This window comes from Salarias fasciatus, assembly GCF_902148845.1.
Source record: "Salarias fasciatus chromosome 7 unlocalized genomic scaffold, fSalaFa1.1 super_scaffold_4, whole genome shotgun sequence".
NCBI classification, from domain to species: domain Eukaryota; kingdom Metazoa; phylum Chordata; class Actinopteri; order Blenniiformes; family Blenniidae; genus Salarias; species Salarias fasciatus.
The window spans coordinates 8,737,592-8,757,897 of NW_021941229.1; the positions used below are offsets into that span (position 1 = coordinate 8,737,592).

Here is a 20,306-nt window from a genome sequence, read left to right on the forward strand (position 1 = left end):
ATGTCAAAATAATGCGGTCGCTATCCGTGGTGCTGAACTGCTTTGGATATGTGTTGTTTTATTAGTGACCATGTAGCCTAATAATTTTTGTTGCTCCCTTGGTTTGTTATACTTCATGTCCTTTTGATGGACTTCAAAATGACATTGTCGCTCTCCATGGTGCTGAAATTCGTAAGCCCCGCTTGCTGTGGGCACGTGTATGTTGTAAAATGATGTCACATGAATCACTGTGTGAAATCAGCGAGTCTCTTCCTTGAGACATTAGATTTGCATTTTTTATGAGTATCATGAGTAGTCAATGGATTTCAATCTTTTTGTACATTTCAACATTGTACAATTGTGAAAGTGAGACATTTGAGTAAGGAGTTAAAAAAGTAATGAACTTGACAAAATGCATTTGATGATTTTACACTTTTCATCCACAATATTGTGACTCAGTAATACAGACAGGAAATGAACAGCAGTAATTTTTAAAAAGGATTTTGCAGGATTAACAGAAACTCTGGGAGAAAAACGTTTTGAATGAAACTATAGAAACTCAAAAAATGTTCAAATCAACACTGTTGGAAATGATTCTGCGCTGGTATTTTTTTTTTGTTGAAGCTACAAAAAAACCTTGAATAAAAATCATTGAGCATATTTCTGATTTATGTATTCATTCTATGTTTTTTCTGAAAACGTTTTTGATAGAAATTAATGTTTGAATTGAAACTTTATGCAGTTTTTTGTTTTGTTCATTGGTGACACTCTTCACAAATCAAAATTTTTACAAATTATGCAAAACAACTTGAGTGATGTTACACAAGCAAATGAAAATGAGCATTGATCACTTCCTTCAAAAATTGTGGAGTTACTTGATACACAGCGCAGTTCATGGAATTGCCTCCATTTTTGATAATTAGCATATAGTTGTATTATTGCGTCACTATGACACATTAGCTGCGCTGGCGGTATAGTGTGAGTCAGTCCAATGCACAGGTGTCCAAACTATGACCTGCGGAATACGCTTCAGTTTTAATTGTCCTGCAGCAAACTCATAAATCAGAAGTGTAGGCCATATTTGTTATTTTTAAACACTGGGGGAAGTTTGAACAAGTTAGCTTCAAAACAAAACAACTCTGCATGCTGGGGGTATCATATCAATAACAAAATACCTACAAAAACAATCAGAAGATGGCAGAAAGTCTTTGAAAGGGAAGCTAATGTTTATCTAAGAATGTTTATCACAGTAGTGACTGTGGATACAGGCTAAATGGAAAACTTTTGTTTGGGGTGTCTGTTTATACAATAATGGTGCTGGGAGCCACTGAAAATGCAACTTTTTGACATAAGCTACTAACTATGTCTCCCTATGAATGAGGGAAAATACCAATACTACCAAATGTGCACTGTGCAAGTAAATAGCTCTTTCGATTCAATTCAGCTTTATTTGTAAAACACCAGGTACAAAGCAATCATTTCTTTTGCAAAGCTCTCCTGCTTATGCCTGAGTAGATGGACAATAACAACAGCAGCCTCCACAGTGGCTGAGCAGTCGAGTCACCCAGGTGAATAACTCAACGGCTTCTTTCCATCAGGTTAAAACATACTAACATTCGAAACGAAGTTTTATTTTGAAGTGACATGATTAAATATCAGACAGTAGTTCATGTTCCACTGTTCCCTCTATTTACCAACATTATCTCTGATATGGGACTTAGAGGGGTGTTCATGGTCATCGCACCAGTTCCTACACGGAGCTTGAATATTTCCAGACTCACTGCAGGCGGAGCGTGGCATGATGCTGCAAAATGAAAAGTACCTGGAGCAATTTAAATGTCGGCAGTGGCAGATAGCATCTGTAACACGTCTAGGTTGCTGCATACTGGAAAACGATTCACTTCGCCGACACTGATTCTGCAGCGTGGCAATGTAACCACGAGTGCTTGTGTCACGGAGACTCATAAGATGGTAATTTACATTTATGATTAGGCACCGAGGTGACGCCGTCATTCAAAGGCACGCACCATGACTGCTTATTAATTAGACATCATCATGAGGGGTTATATTGCCTGTCACACGGCAGCTAAGACAATAAATAAAAGAAATGAGTGATTTACAAGTGTTAAGAGGAGCAGAGGGAGGAATCAGGAGAAGTTTCCAGGAGTTGCCAAAGTCACAGCTGGAAAGAGAGAAAGCCAGGCCGGTGAAAGCGCTAAGTGCTCAATAATAACAGAAACGAATGGACTTTGGGGGGGGGTTGGACTGGTTAGGATAGAAGTTAAAGTGGCACGGCTTGAGCAGCTGCCAGGGTCAGAGGTCAGGGTTTGAATTAGAAAGCCGCAATTACTGTACATGGAGGTTGTAAAGGGCAAGGGAAGGCATTTCCAGAGGAGAAACGGTGCACCAAGAAGCCAAATCTGTAGTGCTCACTGAGCTTTGAAGAACAGAAATGTCCTCCCTTCTTGTTAAGCGACAGTAAAGCTATCAGCCAGTTTCAATAATTAATTTTTAATAACAATTATTTCCAGGGTATAATCAGAAACTGCATAATAAGATGAACCTTCCACCCAGGCCCACACTGCTCTTACCTCAGTCACAGCGAAGCTGCGCTTCCCGCAGGGCACAACCTTGTACCATTTGTCATGCAGCATGTCCATGAAGCCATCTGACTTGTACTGACTAACAAGCTCTGAGATGTTGGATGTGAGCGGAGAGTTCTGAGGGAGGCCAATGCCGTAGCCTGCCAAACAAAAAAAAAACACACACACACACATGCAAATAAGACGCTCCGGAGTGATTATTCTTCTGTCATGACAGCAGACAGACTTGTTTTCTTCGCTTCACCTTCATGCTGCTACTATAATCTTTTCCTGGCTCATAGCTGTGGGGGGAAAAAAGCTGCCGAGCAAAAACACGGTAGTCTCGACAGTTTAGCTGTTTCCTTTTTTAAAAAAAAAAAACAAGATCCCTTTTAAGACAAAGTAGACACTTGACGATGTCAGTATACTGTATATACCCCCTGAAAGTCTTGCCAGGAAAGTGTGACAAATTCTGCAATAGCCAATTACAAGAGTACCTCGCCTTGGTAGGAAGCACACTGATTGATTTGTATTGTATCCAGGAGGCTTAAGGGTGCATTAAGTAATTAACAACAGTGCTGGAATCCGGGGCTACGGTGGCCTGTAATGGAAGCAACCGCCATGGGAACATTTTCACAGTGGGAGGAAGAAGACTGCTAAATGGACCAGAGATTAACAGCAGACAGTGGCGAATGTAAGCTTTTGAAAGCCAAAAAGATTAGCGACAGCACAAGCGATGAGTGATTGATATTGTTAAATTTAGGGTCCTGCTAAAACCGCTTATAGCCAGTCGGTCTGCAGAGCGGAGTCTCTTAACATCGAGTCATGATTAAAAACCAAAACAACACCTGTGTGTTAATATTACTGTAACACCACAGTGAGGTGAAATGAGGCCGAGGTTTCAGTGACTTAATCTGGAGAGAAAAAAAAAAAAGACTACTAGGAAGAAGAAAAAAGTTTGAATTTTGTCTCACTTTCCCACAAAAAACAATATTCATGATCTCATACTTACAAAACATTAAACAACAATGTGGACAAAAGATTCTGACAACATAATCATACAGGTGGACTATTAAATCAAGAGGTTATAAATCATTGAAAAGTGTATTACTAGAATTTAAGTACGGTTTGAAACTTACAAGAAAAACACCAAAGGACACCAAGACCTGTTGAAGGTGTGGTGCAGTGTTTGAGTGCAGCATATGTGACAAAAGTTTTAATTTATTTTTCAGATCTAATATGAACAAAACTTGAGTTTAACACTAGCGATGTGTCGATACTAGTATTGGGTTCGATACTGCAGGAAGTACTCATAGTGTGAAAAGACGATGCACCCCGTCCACATAACCTCTTGGTACTTTATCAGCACAGCTCACTTTCTAAGTGGGTTTATTTTGGTTTTCAGTATTTTTTCTTTGTGTTACCTTCTATTGCGAAGGGTTTTCCGACCGTCAGCGTTTTACAGTCCGCATCTATGGAGACCTCATAGTCCAGCAGAGCTTTGTCCATGATGAATGCATCCAGTTTCTGAGGGTCAGCCCTGTAAACAACAACAACAACAATAGAGAGATGACAGGAGTGCGCTCCAACTGCAAATGTAGCAGGAGGAAGTCACCTCAGTTCAGGGACTCGTGGTAGCAGTGGAGGGTGGTTTCGTAACTTCGGTGTTGTGTTCAGCTGAAATGCGGTGAAGGGTTCTTGACCCAGCTAGTGAGAGCTCATCTGTTATGTTCACGGTGCTTTGTAGCACTCATCTCAAACAGCGAGCTGCACTAATTATTTTCCTGCGCGCACATTTCGCAAGCACTCCTCAGGCTAATCAGTAATAAATAAACACTGCATTGCAGAATTGGGGAGAAACAGAACCACAATCAAATGTATGGCATTTCGTACAGCAAACATGATCAAACAATCGAGCTAAGGCTTCAAACTGGTACTAATTCAGGTATGCGTTTAATTTTGTTTGAGCTTACCATCAGTTTGACACTAAATATTAACCTCTACAACCCCAGGAGACTGCAGTGTACTTCATTTAGGCACAAAACTAGGAGTTTATTTTGCAGTTTTTCATTTTCTCTGCTTCTGTCCTCAAGCAACTCATCTGACCTTCAAGAGTGAGAACAAACAACAGGAAAAGTTTTGTTTTAAATCCATCTCAAGTGTGCAGGCACTGATTTTAGACTTGAGAGGAGTAATTTGGAATCATGAGTTTATTTCTCTTCATCTAACTTAGGGTGCCGGGTTCAGATCCTGCTGACAGTGGGACTGTGTGAATATTAGAATTTGTTCTCTGGTAAATTAAGAAATGCATCACTAAAACACATTTATTTATTTTCTTAAAAAAAAAAAAAACAAAACAAAACAAAAAAAAAAAAAGTGTTGTCTTATTCAGCCAATGGCTGTAGCCTTTGAACTTAATACTTCCTGTTAACTAGAGAGCTTTTTTTTTTCTGGTGACTGTGTAACTTAAAGTAATAAAGCATGTGGTAGCTTTTTGCTAAAATTTCCAAGTACTGGAAACTGATTGATTCCTTTGCTTTCAGCCACAACAACCGACATATCATCATGATATCTAATAGTAAGTGCGTTATTATTGCCTATTTGAAGGTTGAGATCCAAATTCTGACTCCATCTGGTTATCTCTATGCAATATGCTAATATGTCATTAAATCTAATACACCAAATATTTTTTCTGTAAGTGTAGATTTTGGCAACTGGCAGCATGAGTTTGTGGTCTTTGTGTATGAAAGCCTGCTGTGTGATTTGCTTGTAATTTGTTTTATTCGTCCCTGTCAATGGCAATATTGTGTTAAAGTGTACATCCAGTGGTGTGTTTAAGTGGCAGGCTTGTAATCTTTTCGTCTTTATCATTTTGGCTGAATATCTTGCGTATTATGCCACATTATTTTAAATCGCAACACTTTTACTGTATTTGGACGACTGTTGCGTGTGTGATGTGGTGCATACATATCGGTGTTACAGAGCAAATTAAACTTAGAGATCCCTAAATTCTTCCCAGTACCGCCACTGAAAGATGGAGCTCTCCCAAAACGCCAGCAAAAAATAGAAAAATTAAAAATCTCTGGCACTGCCACTGGCATCGTTGTCATGTAAATGAAATCCCAAAACACAACAAAAGTTTTATGTTTTCACTTGAAAACAGTGTCGTGCGAATGGGGCCTGAGAGACACCAATTAACTTCAACGGGAGTTCATGGAGGAACATGAAAATTCCACCAGGAAACCCAGAATCAAGTCTTTGCCGTGAGGCAAGAGAGCTAAAAATGACATCCATTAGAGCGGCAAAGACCAGCACACAGTTTAATTTTTAGCCACTCAAAAAAGCATGTTAACACTAACAGCATATAACCAAGGTGCAATGAATATCTCTGCTTTTAGCTTCGAGGCAATTTTACAGATCTCCTCACAGTGACTGCAGTGGGATGTCAATGATTCAACAAATTTCTCACCAACCTCTTGCCTTGTCTGAACCTCATATTTCTCATGCTGGCCCTGTCTGGATATTCTACTGGCCACCTGCCAGTGGAATTAACGCCTGCCCTTCCGGCGTTTGCCAATTTATTCGTATTCCTCACGAGTCGGTTACACGGAGGTGAGATATGAAGTGGCAGCAGTCTCAGTGAAGCTTTTGCAAATCAACTCTAAAACATCTTTAATGTCAGCTGGAGCCTACTGGGATACAAATGCTACAAAGACCGTTTCAAGATATGTGTTTTCCTTCTTTACTTGCGATCAAGGACAGGTTTTGAAATCGAGCACTCTTCTATACACTGTCTGTGTTGATTAACACTCCTTGAATTAGGGCTTCAGTGCACAACCTTGGACTATCCACACCTTGGTATGTATTTAACCAGGTACAGCCAAGTATGATTAAAACATGATGCGCCTGTTTTTTGCATCATCTGCCTTAAATAATCCATTTAAAATCAAGTACTTTTATCCCAGTGATGTGAACTTCAACAATGTGGATTTTTTTTTAGGTGGGGGGAGACGACAGTCCGAAGTAACGAACATAAAGTGGGCAAACAGGTTAAAAAAAAAAGACTTTTGTGGAGGAACAACATGAATATTTCTTACGTGAATTGATCATGACATCTGATCAGCAAACCAAAGTATGAGCAATGTGGTTCACCTGATACCGTATAGTTTAGGAGATTATTTTATCTCTGTAATGACCACAACGTTTTGATTCTCCGTTTTTCGCTTGGAAAAGTAATTGAACCCTCAGGCTTAAGGCTTGGAAAAGTAAAGCAAATTATTCTTGGCTGGAGATGATTAGATACTTGGATTTCTCCATTTTGGTTACTCTTCCTAAAACTGGGCCCTCACCAAATTTAACTCAAAATCACAGAACGCCTCTGGTCATGGCTTTAGGCATGAATGCTTAATCTAAACCACACTGACATATACTCAGCATTCAACACGTAAAATACATGTTGAATGCCTCGCATACAGTACATCAATTTGAACAGCACTCAAGAAAAGGATTACCTGCCCAAAGAAAGCATCTCTACATGGCCTGAGCCCCTTGAGGTTCTGAAATACAAAATATTCCCAAATAATACGCAGCACAATGCGGACAATGAAAAGACTCCTGGAGCATCGTCTCCACACCGATGCACACTGATGTATGGAGCTTCAGGGCTACTGTATTACCTCGTGGTGTGAGGTTGCCTGTCATTAGTTTGAGAAATAAAGCTTCGTGAGTTTTTCAGTGTATCCTACAGGGGAACATCAGGGTCACAGCTCACAAGCAGAAGCTCAGAAGATGTCGGTTGAAGGTTAACATTAAAAATCTACTGCAGAATGACCTCCAAAGCCCAGTCAGGGTGGCTATAGTCAGGTGATGTTTAGACAACTTTTTCATGTGAAAACGGAAAGCTTTCATTGTGTTTTGGGTCTCTGCTTAAACGACATTAGTGCTCAGAGTTACTGAAAAAGGAACTTTTAGAAAACGGTTCAAGGTGAAACTTTTTGAAAACAGTCCAACTCTATCTCCGAGTTAACGGGGAAAACTAATCTACACAACTTTTCTGAAACTCTGCTGCTGCGCATGTCCATGACAGCCAAAGCAAATACTTCTTGCCAGACAATAACAACAATGATGGCTTCCAGAGTGTCTTGACTCCCAGTTGATATTCTCATGAGACTTAGTTGTTTTATATTTGAGAATTACTTGGAAGAGCAAAAAAACTTCTGTGTCTGTGTACTTACCATTGTTGATGTTTATAGTGTATTGTTCTTTGTGTGCGTGTGTGTGTGTGTGTGTGTGTGTGTGTGTGTGTGTGTGTGTGTGTGTGTGTGTGTGTGTCTGTGTCTGTGTGCTTGTGTGTGTGCTACTGTGCTTCCATTACTGAACCACCAACAGCACCAACTGGTGGCCTGGCAAGCTCACTACATCGTCTTCATTGTTTCTGCCACTTCAATGTAAACAGAAATCATTTTTTTAAAACACAGCTGAGTAAATGTGAAACATTTTGGAACAGATTAGTTTTCCCTCAATGTTGTGTAAACAAGGCCCAGAGTACAATGTTGTACTGTTGTACTGTTGTACAATGCTGGTTCTCAAATAGCTATTTTGGAAGGGAGTCGGGGTGGGGGCTGGCATTTGTTGCAGTTACCGCAACCTAATCAGTAATATTTGTTTTGTGAAGAATTCACCAAGTTGAGGTTCCTCTGTGAATTTCCTTTGTGTTGAGTTTAGCCTCCACATGCCATAACCCTATCAGTTGTTTCTACAGTTGTTTCATAGTGTAAGAATAAAAGTGACCAGTGGGAAAGTGGTTTGCTGTAAAATCATATAAGTGATCCTTAATGCCTCGTCCCTAATGCAGTGAATCCTTACTGAACTTGTATACTGTCTGGTTGCTAAGTTGTAATTTTCTAAAGATGACATTTTCCCCTTCAGCTTCACTAATCAGCGTTCATGAGCTCAGTAAAAAGAAAAAAAAAATCTTGTTTTATCCATTTAAAATTTGTCCTACCAGACTAGGCCCGCATTCCAGCTGCCTTTTTGCACTATATTCTGCTATGCTCCACGGGGATGCCGGTTGAATGTTGAAGCGGCTTAGGATGACAGCAGTGGCAGGGTAAAGAGGAGGGTGAGATCTGAATGCGAACAGGCATGCTTGTGGTGGGGACTGACAGCAGCGGGGATACACTTTTTTTTTTCTTCTCTCCCCCCTTAAATTTTTGACTTTCCTTTGGTAAACCCCTCACATTTCTCTCCCCTTATGTACACACAAAGAAGCTGATTTTTAGGAATGATGATACCGAGAGAAAGAAAATATCTGGGTCAATGTGAGGGGGGGAAAAAATGACATCAGATCATGAATCAGTAAGGATGGTTGTGTGTACAATGTTTGCTCCATGCACTTCTACATAGGGCTACATATGAACCACAAGCATCCTGTTGTCTTACTTGAGATTATGTATTCCATCCGGCGTTGCAGGGACATTGTATCTTCTCATGTACTCGTGCATTTCAGGGAAACTCTTCTTGACGTAGTCCTCTGCACTGCTTTCTCTCACTGTAGCAAATCTGAATCCCTGAGAGGGATGGTGCAACTGCAGGAAAGCAGAATAAAAACCCTGATGTTACCTTTACCTTTCGCATTACAGAGCAAAATCATTGATACCAACATTTCAGCTTATTGCTTCTCATTTCCTTCGGTCCTGAACTCTACTTTCTTTTCTTTACTTTCGCCTCCCGACTCTCATTATTCCTCATTACGAAGTGATTTTGGTGACTTGACAACAAACATCTATTAGCCTTATCCAAATTACTCATTCAAAAGTGCTTTGATTAAAGATTGCTGCGTAGCCGTTTAAAAGAAAACAGCAATTTGTAAGAAATACACAAACAGCTAAAATCTGAGCACCAATTTGTTATTTGTAATTTCAAACAAATTGAAACTTCGATGAAAATCAAGCTACCAGAGCCACATTTTCACATCACACTGTAGCGAGTTTTTAACTTTAACTTTAGAAACTCTAAGTTTCTCCAGCGATGCTTCGTTCTGCCTTCACTACCTTTGGGTCGTGTATCCCTGACAGCTGCTCGTAGGTCTTCTCCCCGACCATGACAGCAGCCAGGTTGGCGGTGTAGGTGGACAGACAGAACAGACAGAAGATGGCCCAGAGGTTCATCAGCAGACGGCCCGTCCAGCACTTCGGGGGCTTGATGGCGACCGTTCTCCCGAAGAGGATGGCGTAGCAGACGTTGAGTGCGGAGGAGAAAGAGAAGACCCGATCGCGGTTGCGTCCCCGCGGCGTCATGCCGAACGGGCTGTGCCACTCGTACAGGGTGAGGAAGACGGCGGTGACGTGGAGGGAGACGAAGATGCCGAGCCACATGGACCAGTGGAGGGGCCACATGAAGGCACCGATGGGGGCAGCCGTGTCTCGAGTGCGAACCTGTTCAGGAGAGGACACAAGATCGAAGAGCTTGCATGCTACCAAGCCAAAGACATGAAGTCTTGAATAAATAGTATTGTTCTGAGCAAGAAAAATAAACAAATAAAAAATAGACCAGGTCATATTATTTTCTGTTGCCTTGCACCTAAAAAGATGCTGAAGTTGGAATGGGTAAAGAAAAAGAAGGAAAAGTAGAGGCATAAAAAGACATCCAGTGAAAGATTTACCTGTGGTGGCAGATAAAAAAACAGAATGAATACTACCATCACTATGCCTGTCAGGCAGTGAGACTACCTTTCGTAATTGTGGTAATAGGGTTGCGCCACAAAGCTGTACATTCAGGAGGCCAGTCACACATCGGAGGATTGCATTAGAAGCCAATAACTTAGGACTTGCAGTAATAAAACTCTGCCATATTGATACTGACCACCTGAATACCAAGAGGAGAGAGTTGAGGCGAGGCCACTGACACACAGCAAAGTTAAATGGACCAAAGAGTGACAGAAATGGGGAATAAGAAGAACATGGAAGGAAAATCTAATGAGGTTTTCGAGAGAGGAGCGGTACTGACCAGAATTCCCAGGCTGGTGGAAAAGAAGGGTGAGGTGAAGTCAATGACTTGACTTCGGGCTGAATTAATGCTGAAGGAAGTCACTGCCAGATGTGCAGCACCGCTGAGCAGATCGCCCACCAATCCTGTCCAGCGGCCATTCTTGAACCCTCCATATTTCCCATCACCGACAATGTAGAGGTCAAAGGTAAAGCCCATGTCCTCTGCCAGCTTCTCCAACAGATCGATGCAGTATCCATAGCAACACTTCTTAAGTTCTGTCGGAACAGATCCGTTGGGTCCCCCCAAGTTCTGGAAAAGTCCTTCCAGAACTGAAGAGTCATTGGTGAGTGGGTCGAGGCACAGCTGGCCCGCGGGACACATACCATCTCCGTCCACCTCGCGGGTGAATACGAACGGGTGCTCCACCAGCGTTACCACTCGCATGTGCAACCGGGTGGGCCGGCGCCAGTCCCCTCCGCCCCCAGAACCAGCGTGGCTCGGCCAGGCCCCTTGGTCCATCAGAACTCTGCCTCTGCGCCAGCGTCCGAGGCGGGTCCAGGTTGGCTGGCCCAGAGGGTCCAGCTGGAGGGACCAGATGTAGTGATGGGACTCTGAGATGACATTCTGGCCACGACTGTCTCTGGATATGAAACCACTCTGGCCCTCGAAGGACGTGTTGGCTAGAAATCTGAGGGAGACGAGGGGAAAGACAAAACAAGAAGTGTCAGGAGGAAAAGAGATGGGAGCAGGAGCAGAGCGGTGGTTAAAGCTCATGAAGAATGCTCTTTTTTAAAATTTTAAATTGTTTTGTAAATTGATAAGAGAAACCAAATGTTGAAGTGGGATTTGGGTTAGAAAAATAGTGTAATGACAACTGTTAGGGAATTCATTCATACTGATTGACACCTGATGCAGTTATGCTACTAAATTGCAGAAAATCAGACCTAACCTACATAATATCAAAACAATAGAAGAAGTTCCTCTCAAAGTAGATAAGACATGGTAGCAGTGGGTCAGGACATCCAGATGAGATTAGCATGGAGTCAGATGAGTGGAAGTTTTCAAAAATGGGTTGTTGCATAAATATTGTTGTTCTGGGGAGGTTGGATGCAGACTGAAAGCATACTGACTGACATTTTCTGAACCAGATAAGAACCTTTGTACAAAGTCTTTTTGTATTCAAGTAAATTGTCCTAAGATGTCACCAGTTAAGGAGAAACTTTGTGATCCTCAAATTAGAATCAAGGAGCAGGCGAACATAATTTAAACAAGGTGATTTGATTAAAGTTACTGAATTGTTGAAAGTTGTTATCGTTACAGGAATTCTCTCCAAATTGCTAATTGGAAAGTTGTTTCTTTTGTTACTTTCTTGGGGCAGTTGGTATCGTGTTTGTCTCTCAATTGGAAGGTTACAGGTTTGGATCCCTGTCTTCTTCTGTCCACATGTTGATGTGTCTTTGAGCAAGACACTGAGCCCCAAATTGATTCCAGTGATTAGATTGAGCACTGCTTGACAGCTACCTCCACTGGTCTGCGAATGGGTGAATGTGATTAACACTGTAAAATAATTTGAGGGCTCCTCGAGTAGTGAAGAAGTGCTAGAAAAGTGAAATCGATATAACTTTATAAACATTTTATTTCAATCAATTCTTGTTAGCTTAGGATGCTTTGCAACCTAAGACAGGTGAGCAGTGCTTTTTTCTCTTTGAGTCAGTCAGCTGAGCATTTGTGACTTTGAGTTTCTTTTACCTTAACTTTCAACTTAAATCTAGGGTAGGCGATGTTGTCCAAAAGCACTTTTTGTCATACTGAGTGAAATGCTCCTTACCCCCTGGGAGAAGTCAATACATTATGTGGACGGAAAAAGGTGCGGAAAAAAATCTGACAACTGTAGCGGCCACAGGACAGTAAAAACTCCGACCAATCGTAAGGCACGGACCGCTCTTAAGAAACCAGTCAAATCCCTTCGCTGTTATACCAGCCCCCTGCGTGTACCTTTCACTGGTGTGCACTGGCCCTGGTTCAATGCACGCGCACGTTGCCAAGGTGCTCTCGGCGCTTGCGTGAAAAATAGAAGGAAGCGGAGCGGGCGCTGCGCTCCTATGCGCGTTTTGTGCGGGCAGTCAGAAAGGTTAATAACATTGGAGGCGATCACAAACTCCGTGCCCGTGGCGCGCTTCCGCATCCAGTGCATTCGCTCCCAACGGGAGCTCCTCCAATGGGGTGGGAGTTGGGCGGAGCCTTGGGGAAATGCTACATTCGAATACATGTTAGTTTTCCAAGATCGCCGACCCTAGTTTCAACCGAAGTAGGTTGAAGTGAAAAATTAACTTGATGCTTACACTGATCAGTTTGGTACTGTCAAGGTCATGTCAGTAAACTTACAAACATTCCTGACTTTTAAGTAGATGTCAATTATTATGTGTTCACCTGTTACTTCAAACAAATGTTAAAGAAACCTTTGACTAACTATTGACTAAATTCACTATTTTCACCCAATATTTGACTCAGCCAAGCTCGATTGTGTGCAGATGAGTTTTCTGTTTCTTATTTAATACAAAAATGTAGAATGCATGACTCCTGAAAAAAGAAATGGATGTTTTATCTTATCTTGGTAGATACAGAAGAAGCTTATAGTGCATGCGTGTGTCTGTGTGTGTGTGACAGCATGAGACACACTACGGTCCAGCGATCTCGCCGGCTCTCTCACTGAGCCATGCTACTGGCTGTCTGAGAGTGTCAGATACCAGGGCAGATGCACACACTCACTCTTCCACAAACACACACACACACACACACACACACACACACACACACACACACACACACACACACACACACACTGAAACAGGCTCAGACTTTTCCGTGGGATCGGGTGTGTTCGGAGGCCAGACAGAGCTCGGACGCACACCTCTTCCACATGCCCACAGGAGGTAATGATGAAACTGATGTGACCTTTTTCCAAAACAGCTCCATCGTGTCACCTTGCTCACTGGAAAATTTCGTTTTGCACCACCTCGTCGACTTCTCTACATCTTTAGCGGTCTTTAAGCCAACCTGACAGCTCAAGCAGTCAGTCTGAAGGTCAGTGTCTTCAGTGTAGCTTGTAGACGTTAAACTACCTGGGGAATGTGTCTCTCAGCTTCAATTGCACACGTTGTAAGTGACTCGCTCCTGCACCCTCCTGACAGTGCACGGCCCGCTGCGTGTTAACACTGAAATGCCACCTTTCAGTAAAAGGTCACATATGATAGTTGGATGTATGTTTTTTCAATTGTCGAAATCTTTCGACTGCCAGACACGAACAAAGTGCATCAGAAATCAGCTGAACTTGAAAATGTTCATGTTGAACCTACTGGGTTTTTTTTTTCTCCACACATCCCATTTTCAGAGGATTCTCATTCATACTTAAACAGGAGGCAGGCAGAAAGCAGCAAGTAGAAAACTCAGAGTTAGACTGCTACTTCTCCAATCAGCTAATCAGAAGTGCAAGGTTACTCATCACATCTGGGCTCCATCCTGATTGGCTCCACTCATTAATGCACTTTTCGGTCCAGGTTACAGTAGTTGAACTGATTCAGCCCATTTTGCAGTGACGTTAATTGAAAACGAGAAACCGGTGTAGTGGTTTATTTGTGTATATCTGGCACAGTGTACAGCAGCCAACAGATCTCACAAAGCACAAGTCACCACATAAATGAATTATCTATAATATACTATTATGTAGTGATTCAATGTGACTACAAAATTCAAAGCATTGCAGCTGTTTCAGCTGAAGCAATCATACAAAAGCAAGACCACCGATGCCAGATCTTTCAACACAGATGTGCTGCCATCGCCACGAATACATAATCCACAGACGGAGAGAGCAGAGAGCTGTTAGTGTATGGGATTCTGAAGGACTGCTGCACATAATGTAGTGTTACAGTATACATTTTTATGATACATCTATTTATCAAGCCTTTTGCCAACCATCTCATCAGAGTTTATGACTTCATGCTGTAGCATTTTCACCTTTTTTTTTTTACATATAGCCTATATGCCATGTCTTTTGTAGAGGATTTCCTTTACTTGCGTTTCTGTAGTTGTTGGAAACAATTTTTTCACTTGGGTTAAACACAATTTATAATTTTTGTATCACCAAGGAAGTGAAGATGCAGAGGCTAATATATTACATCTGCAATAAATCATTTAACATTATTATAATCATTAATATTTTGTGTCCTCAATATAGTATTTGATGGCCAGAAAGTATTAATTAGTGGCCACAAAACAGTCCTTTTTTCCCCCGATCACATCAAAAGATGTAAATAAAATGGATGCTTGAATACTGCGTGATGTATGTTCTGTCACATCATTTCCAGAACAATGCTGGGAGCTGGGCTTTGTGCCATATCATGTGGGCACATTGTGCTGGCTTTTTTTTCTCCCGAGCCAAGAGCAGCTTATAAAATGTATATGGAGGTCAAAACAGCAGCAAGGGCTTGTGTACAGCACTTCTGAGTCCCATCAGGTCCTGTTTTTAGTCTGTTCCCAGTCGTGCTGTCAAACTAATTCTAATTTGTGGGGTCACATCATCTCAAGTGGGCTGGACCAATAAAAACGATAAAATGAAACCTTAATAGCGTTTGTTTCTCATCTGTATGCAAGTACACAATGAAAAAAGTACATTTAAATTAAAATGCTTATAAAACCTTACTAGATCGAAGTGAAAATGTAAGTGTATCTTGCTCTTATTTTTCCCTCCATGACTCTTGCAATGAAAAGCACAAAAATAAATTCCAGTAATTACTACTGGCATTTTTGAAATCCTGTTTGCCATAGTATTACTCCTCGTCTTTGGAATAACCTGGTGGACTTCTCAGGGCACACAGTTTCTGCAGCCTTCAGCACAAATTTACAAATTCAGACTCACTTCAGCTTTGATGTCGATGCTACATCCGCCAGTAATAAGGTAGCAGAGTTTTACTGTTGAATAAGATCTCTCGGCTCACATACTCTGTGTGCTCCACGTTATGTTATCACAGCTGCTTTTATTAAAACAGTGACGCCGCAGTAAATGAATTAAAAATAGCTGTAAGTCTTATTGGGAAAAAAAATGCATTTACAGCCATGATGGGATCAGTGATGAGATGATTTTAGACTGTAGGTTACATGTTTGACACTTCGTGCTGCATTTGGAGTCTAATTAGAATGCCTTGCAATTTCTTTCTTCTTGCTTTTTTAGTGTGTCTGGATCAAGGGTGTAACTGTCAGTATTTGAGGGCCAAACTGTGACAGCTGGATGGTCAGACCGTTTCAAAAATTGCAGCTCTCGTGGGAAGTTATGGGTCTGCAGTGGTCAGTATCGATTAGAAGTTGTCCCAGGGAGAAAAGGCAGTGAACCTGGGAAAAGGGAGGACATGGAAGGCCAAAATTCAGTCGTGCGTGGTGGAAGTAAAAGCTGGACTGTCTGGACGAGCCAATACCTGCAAAAGTTACTGCTGGTTCTGATAGATTTGGGTCCAAATTCCATCTGTAATTGTGCATGGTGCTGCAATAAGCAGACCTACACCATATCATGCACAGGCTGCAGGCGCCTATCCTGGCTAACAGTTGGTAAAAAGCAAACACAGAGAGATGGACACACATGGACAACATACAAACCCTGTACAGAAGGGCTTCAGTTAATACTCAAGACCTCGTCCCTGTGAGTATTGAGTGTGAATATTTATTTTCATAATTATCTCCTTGGGATCCATAACCAAGCTGTGGCTTTACTGGTAATACTTATTCTTATACAACAGTATCTTGTTTAGGAAAACTGTTTACTTTTAGTACATTTATTTAAAAATACATCTAAAGCCCAGTTTACCTGACAATGGCGGTTGGAGCCACTGGAAGTGCAACTTTTTGAAAATTTCTTCCAAAGGTGGATATTTTCAAAAAGGCGTTCCTGAAGCACTGCACCTGCACTGTTTATTGTTTATCTTTCTCTGTGAGGTTTCATGACAAACACAATCAACAGCACTCACTTGTGGCTCGGAATGTTAAATTCATCTTATTCTGTGTTTCTGCCATTTCTGTGCAGACATCGTTTTCAAAACTTTGCATTGTAAATGTGAAAACTTTCGGAAAAGAAAATGACAAAACAAAGTGTTTTCTCTTGAAACGCTGTGTGAACAGAACCTAAATGTCAGTTCATCTGGGCAGCTGTGGCTGTTAAATTGTAAGGTTGCTGGTTTGATTCCCCATTCTATCTCTCCATTTGTCAAAGCGACCTTGAGAAAGACGTCATTCCCCAAGACGCTAACGCTCTCCAGGACTGTTTAAAAAGTGCCGTATAAGTGAAATCCATTCTGACTGAAATGTTGGTTTAAAGTCACAAACAGGGCGATGTTTGAACTTTAGAAACGGCCTACGCCTCAACATTTTATTCATTGACTTGTCACAGAAACCGCACACGGCTCGGCTGTCACACAGGTTCGGTCCACTTTGAATTAATAGTTTGAAATTGCTTCGGAGGAGCTCGGATGACAAAACACTTTTTGTCCAGCATACTGATGACTCGTCCAAGGCCGGGGGCCTGTTGATGTATATCCAATCTTTACAGGGTCACTAAGCGTCCGCGACTCCAAAGTAAAAAGCGAGAGTTGAACTTTTTATACAATATGACATGATTCATTTCCACCTCGTGGAATGATAAAATGATGGTATTCTGAAGCAGAGGAGTTTTGAAGGTATTTTAAGCCGGGGAATGACGTGTGGATGAATCACATCTTTTACACAGCGATACTAACTCAATGTCATGCCCGCCTTGTGTTCTCGCCTCATGCATCACCAAAACAAGATTTGGAGCATAATATTGGGTCTAACCTCACAGATGTGTCTGTGTTCGCATCCGCTTCTCGGTACGCGGAATGAAAGGGAATGGGAGTGCACTTAAATCATCATCTTATATTACCAGAGAAAAATATTCATCAACGGCATTGCATGTTGTTTGTAAGTAAGTATCAAAACATCATGTTCTCAAAAACCCAAATACAGAAAGAAGTGAATGCGGCGGTCTTTTAGGCGGCATTAACATGTCTGCCAAGAGCATTCGTCCTTGTTAAACCAATCCCCGCCTAAAGCAAACAGAAAGTGTTTCACTTACTCTGGTTCAGGGACTATAAGCCTCAGTGGGGACATTTATCATATAGCATTTTCTACCTTTTATAGCTCATCTTCCTGGCACATCAGGGTACTATCCTTTGCTTTGATGGGCATGCATCACCTTAAAATGATTTTTATCAAGAGGGATTGTCTCCAGTGGCGTACAAAAAAAAAGAAGGAGAGTAGAATTGGATAACCAGGTGAAATGTGCCCCTGACAGCATATCTTATCTGCTCATACAGGACTTTTACCCCCTAAAGTTTATCCCTGTGTTTGTGTCTACAAAGGTTATTTATAGTGTTCATGTGAGAAATCCTTAAAAACCTTTTGCTTTCTGCTTTATTTCCGCCTCCATCTCGCTCCCTCTCCCCTCTCCCTCTGTGCTGTTCTATCTTCTGCCAGGACTGTAATTATATGGTACACTCATCACATGTAGGTGCAGGTTTGATGTCTGTAGACTGCATCCAAACCTCAGATTTATTTAAAGTGGACACTTTAGTCACAGTATGTGGTGAACTCAAACATGCACCGGGCAATTTTGTGTTTATTGAGCCAAATGTTAAACTTACCTGTGTCTCTTTTGGAAATAATGTGACTGTGTGATGTTATAGGGAAATATTTTGTTTTTGCAGCTTATTCAATTCAAGAAAGAGAAAAAAAAATCTCCGTAATCCAATTAATTACTATGAAATGAAGGCAGTGTGTCACTTTTCGACTCACTAAATCTGTCCTCTAACTGCCAGATTTTCCAATCATGGTGACTGGAATTAGGTAAGGCAAGGCAAATCTGGGCGACTTTGGCTTCCTGTGCATGTGGAGGCCGTGTGCATGAAGCTTTGCCTCATGGTTTAGCCCAAAAGTGCATGAAATAAGTCCAACGATGTGTGTGTGTGTCTGCTTTGACATACGACGAACGAGCTGCCTTCCTCGCTGTGGCCTCCCGACCAATCCTACTGTACTGAACGCTGCAGGCCTGGGAGAGACTGTAACCGTTGAGCGGAGTCACATCATTGATTTTGTCACGCTCTCTTTGATTCGGGGATGTTTGCGCACACGCACGCCCCCGTCAGACACAGCACTGAAGCGGACCAACTTTCTTTTTAAAAGCAGCTCATGCATGTGGCAGAGGTGCACTGTGACCTGTGGTGATTGAGGCATTGTACGGGAAGAAAAGTGGGCTGATGTAATGTGCTATGTTACCTAAAAGGAGCGAGAGAGTCTATATTTCAGGGAAGGGAAGGTGCTGTGGACGGATGGATCACACACTGGGCTTTCATCCAAACGGCTGAGGGAAGGGTCTAGTAAGGACATTAAAGTGAAAATTCATTTAGAAGTAAAACTGATGGATTGAAATGAAAAACATTTGTAAACCATATTATCAGCCTGAATGACTTCAGTCATATTGGTTCTGATTGAAAACTAGTGCTGCTTCAAAAAAGGGACCAAAAGGTTGGATTATGAACAAAGTTCAGGTACTCTGTATCTGTACTGAAGCATATTTTTCACATTTTTCACATATCTGTGCCTTCTGTTGATTACTTTCATTCGAAGATATCTACAGTTTCTTCAACATACATTCTTCCCAAAAGCACTCATGATTAAATTTAACTTTTATGGGTGATGACTTTCAATAAAAACCAGAGGGAAAGTCATATATGATCAGAAAGCTTACAGTCCAGACTTTGTGCACTTTCTGATAGATAATTACCTGGAGCCTTCATTAAAGAGAAGAATGGCACAGCCTCTTTATTCCTCTATGCTCGTCACCACAGCCATCACGTATATAGCTGTGCATTCATGCTGCTGCGGATCGGAGCTCATGTGCCTACGTGGCGACCATCTTGTGGAGGGGCCACTCGCTCCCAAGGTGCATTATGATGTAATATACCTAGCTGCATTGATTCCAAGCTCCTACCTCCGCTGGTGAAAAATGTAGCCAATGCGGAGGTATAGAAAAGCTGTAATTCTGGGGAAATTCCATCAGGGGACGATGATGTTGGTTTCAAATAGAGCTCAAGTCACTTTGGAACCCATTCAAAAATACTGACTGTCAGAGTATAAATAGACATATCAAGTGCCCAGTTTCAGTTTCTGTCACTAGTTTCTACAACTGTGTCAACTTGACCACACTCTGATTATGAAATAAATCATCCATTAATTTTATTTTATGAGTTAAAGTTTTTCATAAATGACTCTATCACAGCGCCTCCTCTGTCCACGTGATGCGGTTACATGACATGATTGATCAATCACATTTATATAGCATATTTCATATGCTCAGTATGGAGACATCCAGCCTCAAAACCTCAAAATACGATTTCAGAACGCTGTGAGTGACGTTTTGTCCATCTTTCTAAACAGTCAATGATCGATTCTGACGTGAATTTTTATTGAAAAAGTATCCTAGGCCAATTGCGGTGCAAAAAAACCCACATATTTTCCAGAAAAATCTTAAAAGCTTCAATTATATCCACTCTTGGTTCTTGAAGTCTTCAATCGTGTTTTTCCTTGGAAAAAATCAGACAGAGTTGGAGTCAGAATGCAAAATAGAGAGTTTTATTACTAAAACTCCCGGCAACCAGCGTGACCGTCTGAGACTGGCGCAAAGACCGATTTCAGCCC

At 41.6% G+C, this 20,306-nt stretch overlaps 1 protein-coding gene across 1 annotated transcript in view; it reads right to left on the reverse strand.

Annotated features, from left to right (window-relative positions):
- Nucleotides 1-20,306, reverse strand: part of grin3a (glutamate receptor, ionotropic, N-methyl-D-aspartate 3A) — a 58,595-nt gene that overhangs the window by 14,941 nt on the left and 23,348 nt on the right. The window contains exons 3-7 of the mRNA XM_030084378.1: nucleotides 10,569-11,238; nucleotides 9,614-9,997; nucleotides 9,003-9,148; nucleotides 3,986-4,101; nucleotides 2,571-2,722 (exon numbers count right to left, since the gene is read on the reverse strand). Of these exons, the coding sequence (XP_029940238.1) occupies nucleotides 2,571-2,722; nucleotides 3,986-4,101; nucleotides 9,003-9,148; nucleotides 9,614-9,997; nucleotides 10,569-11,238 (1,468 nt within the window). The remainder of the gene's footprint in view (nucleotides 1-2,570; nucleotides 2,723-3,985; nucleotides 4,102-9,002; nucleotides 9,149-9,613; nucleotides 9,998-10,568; nucleotides 11,239-20,306) is intronic.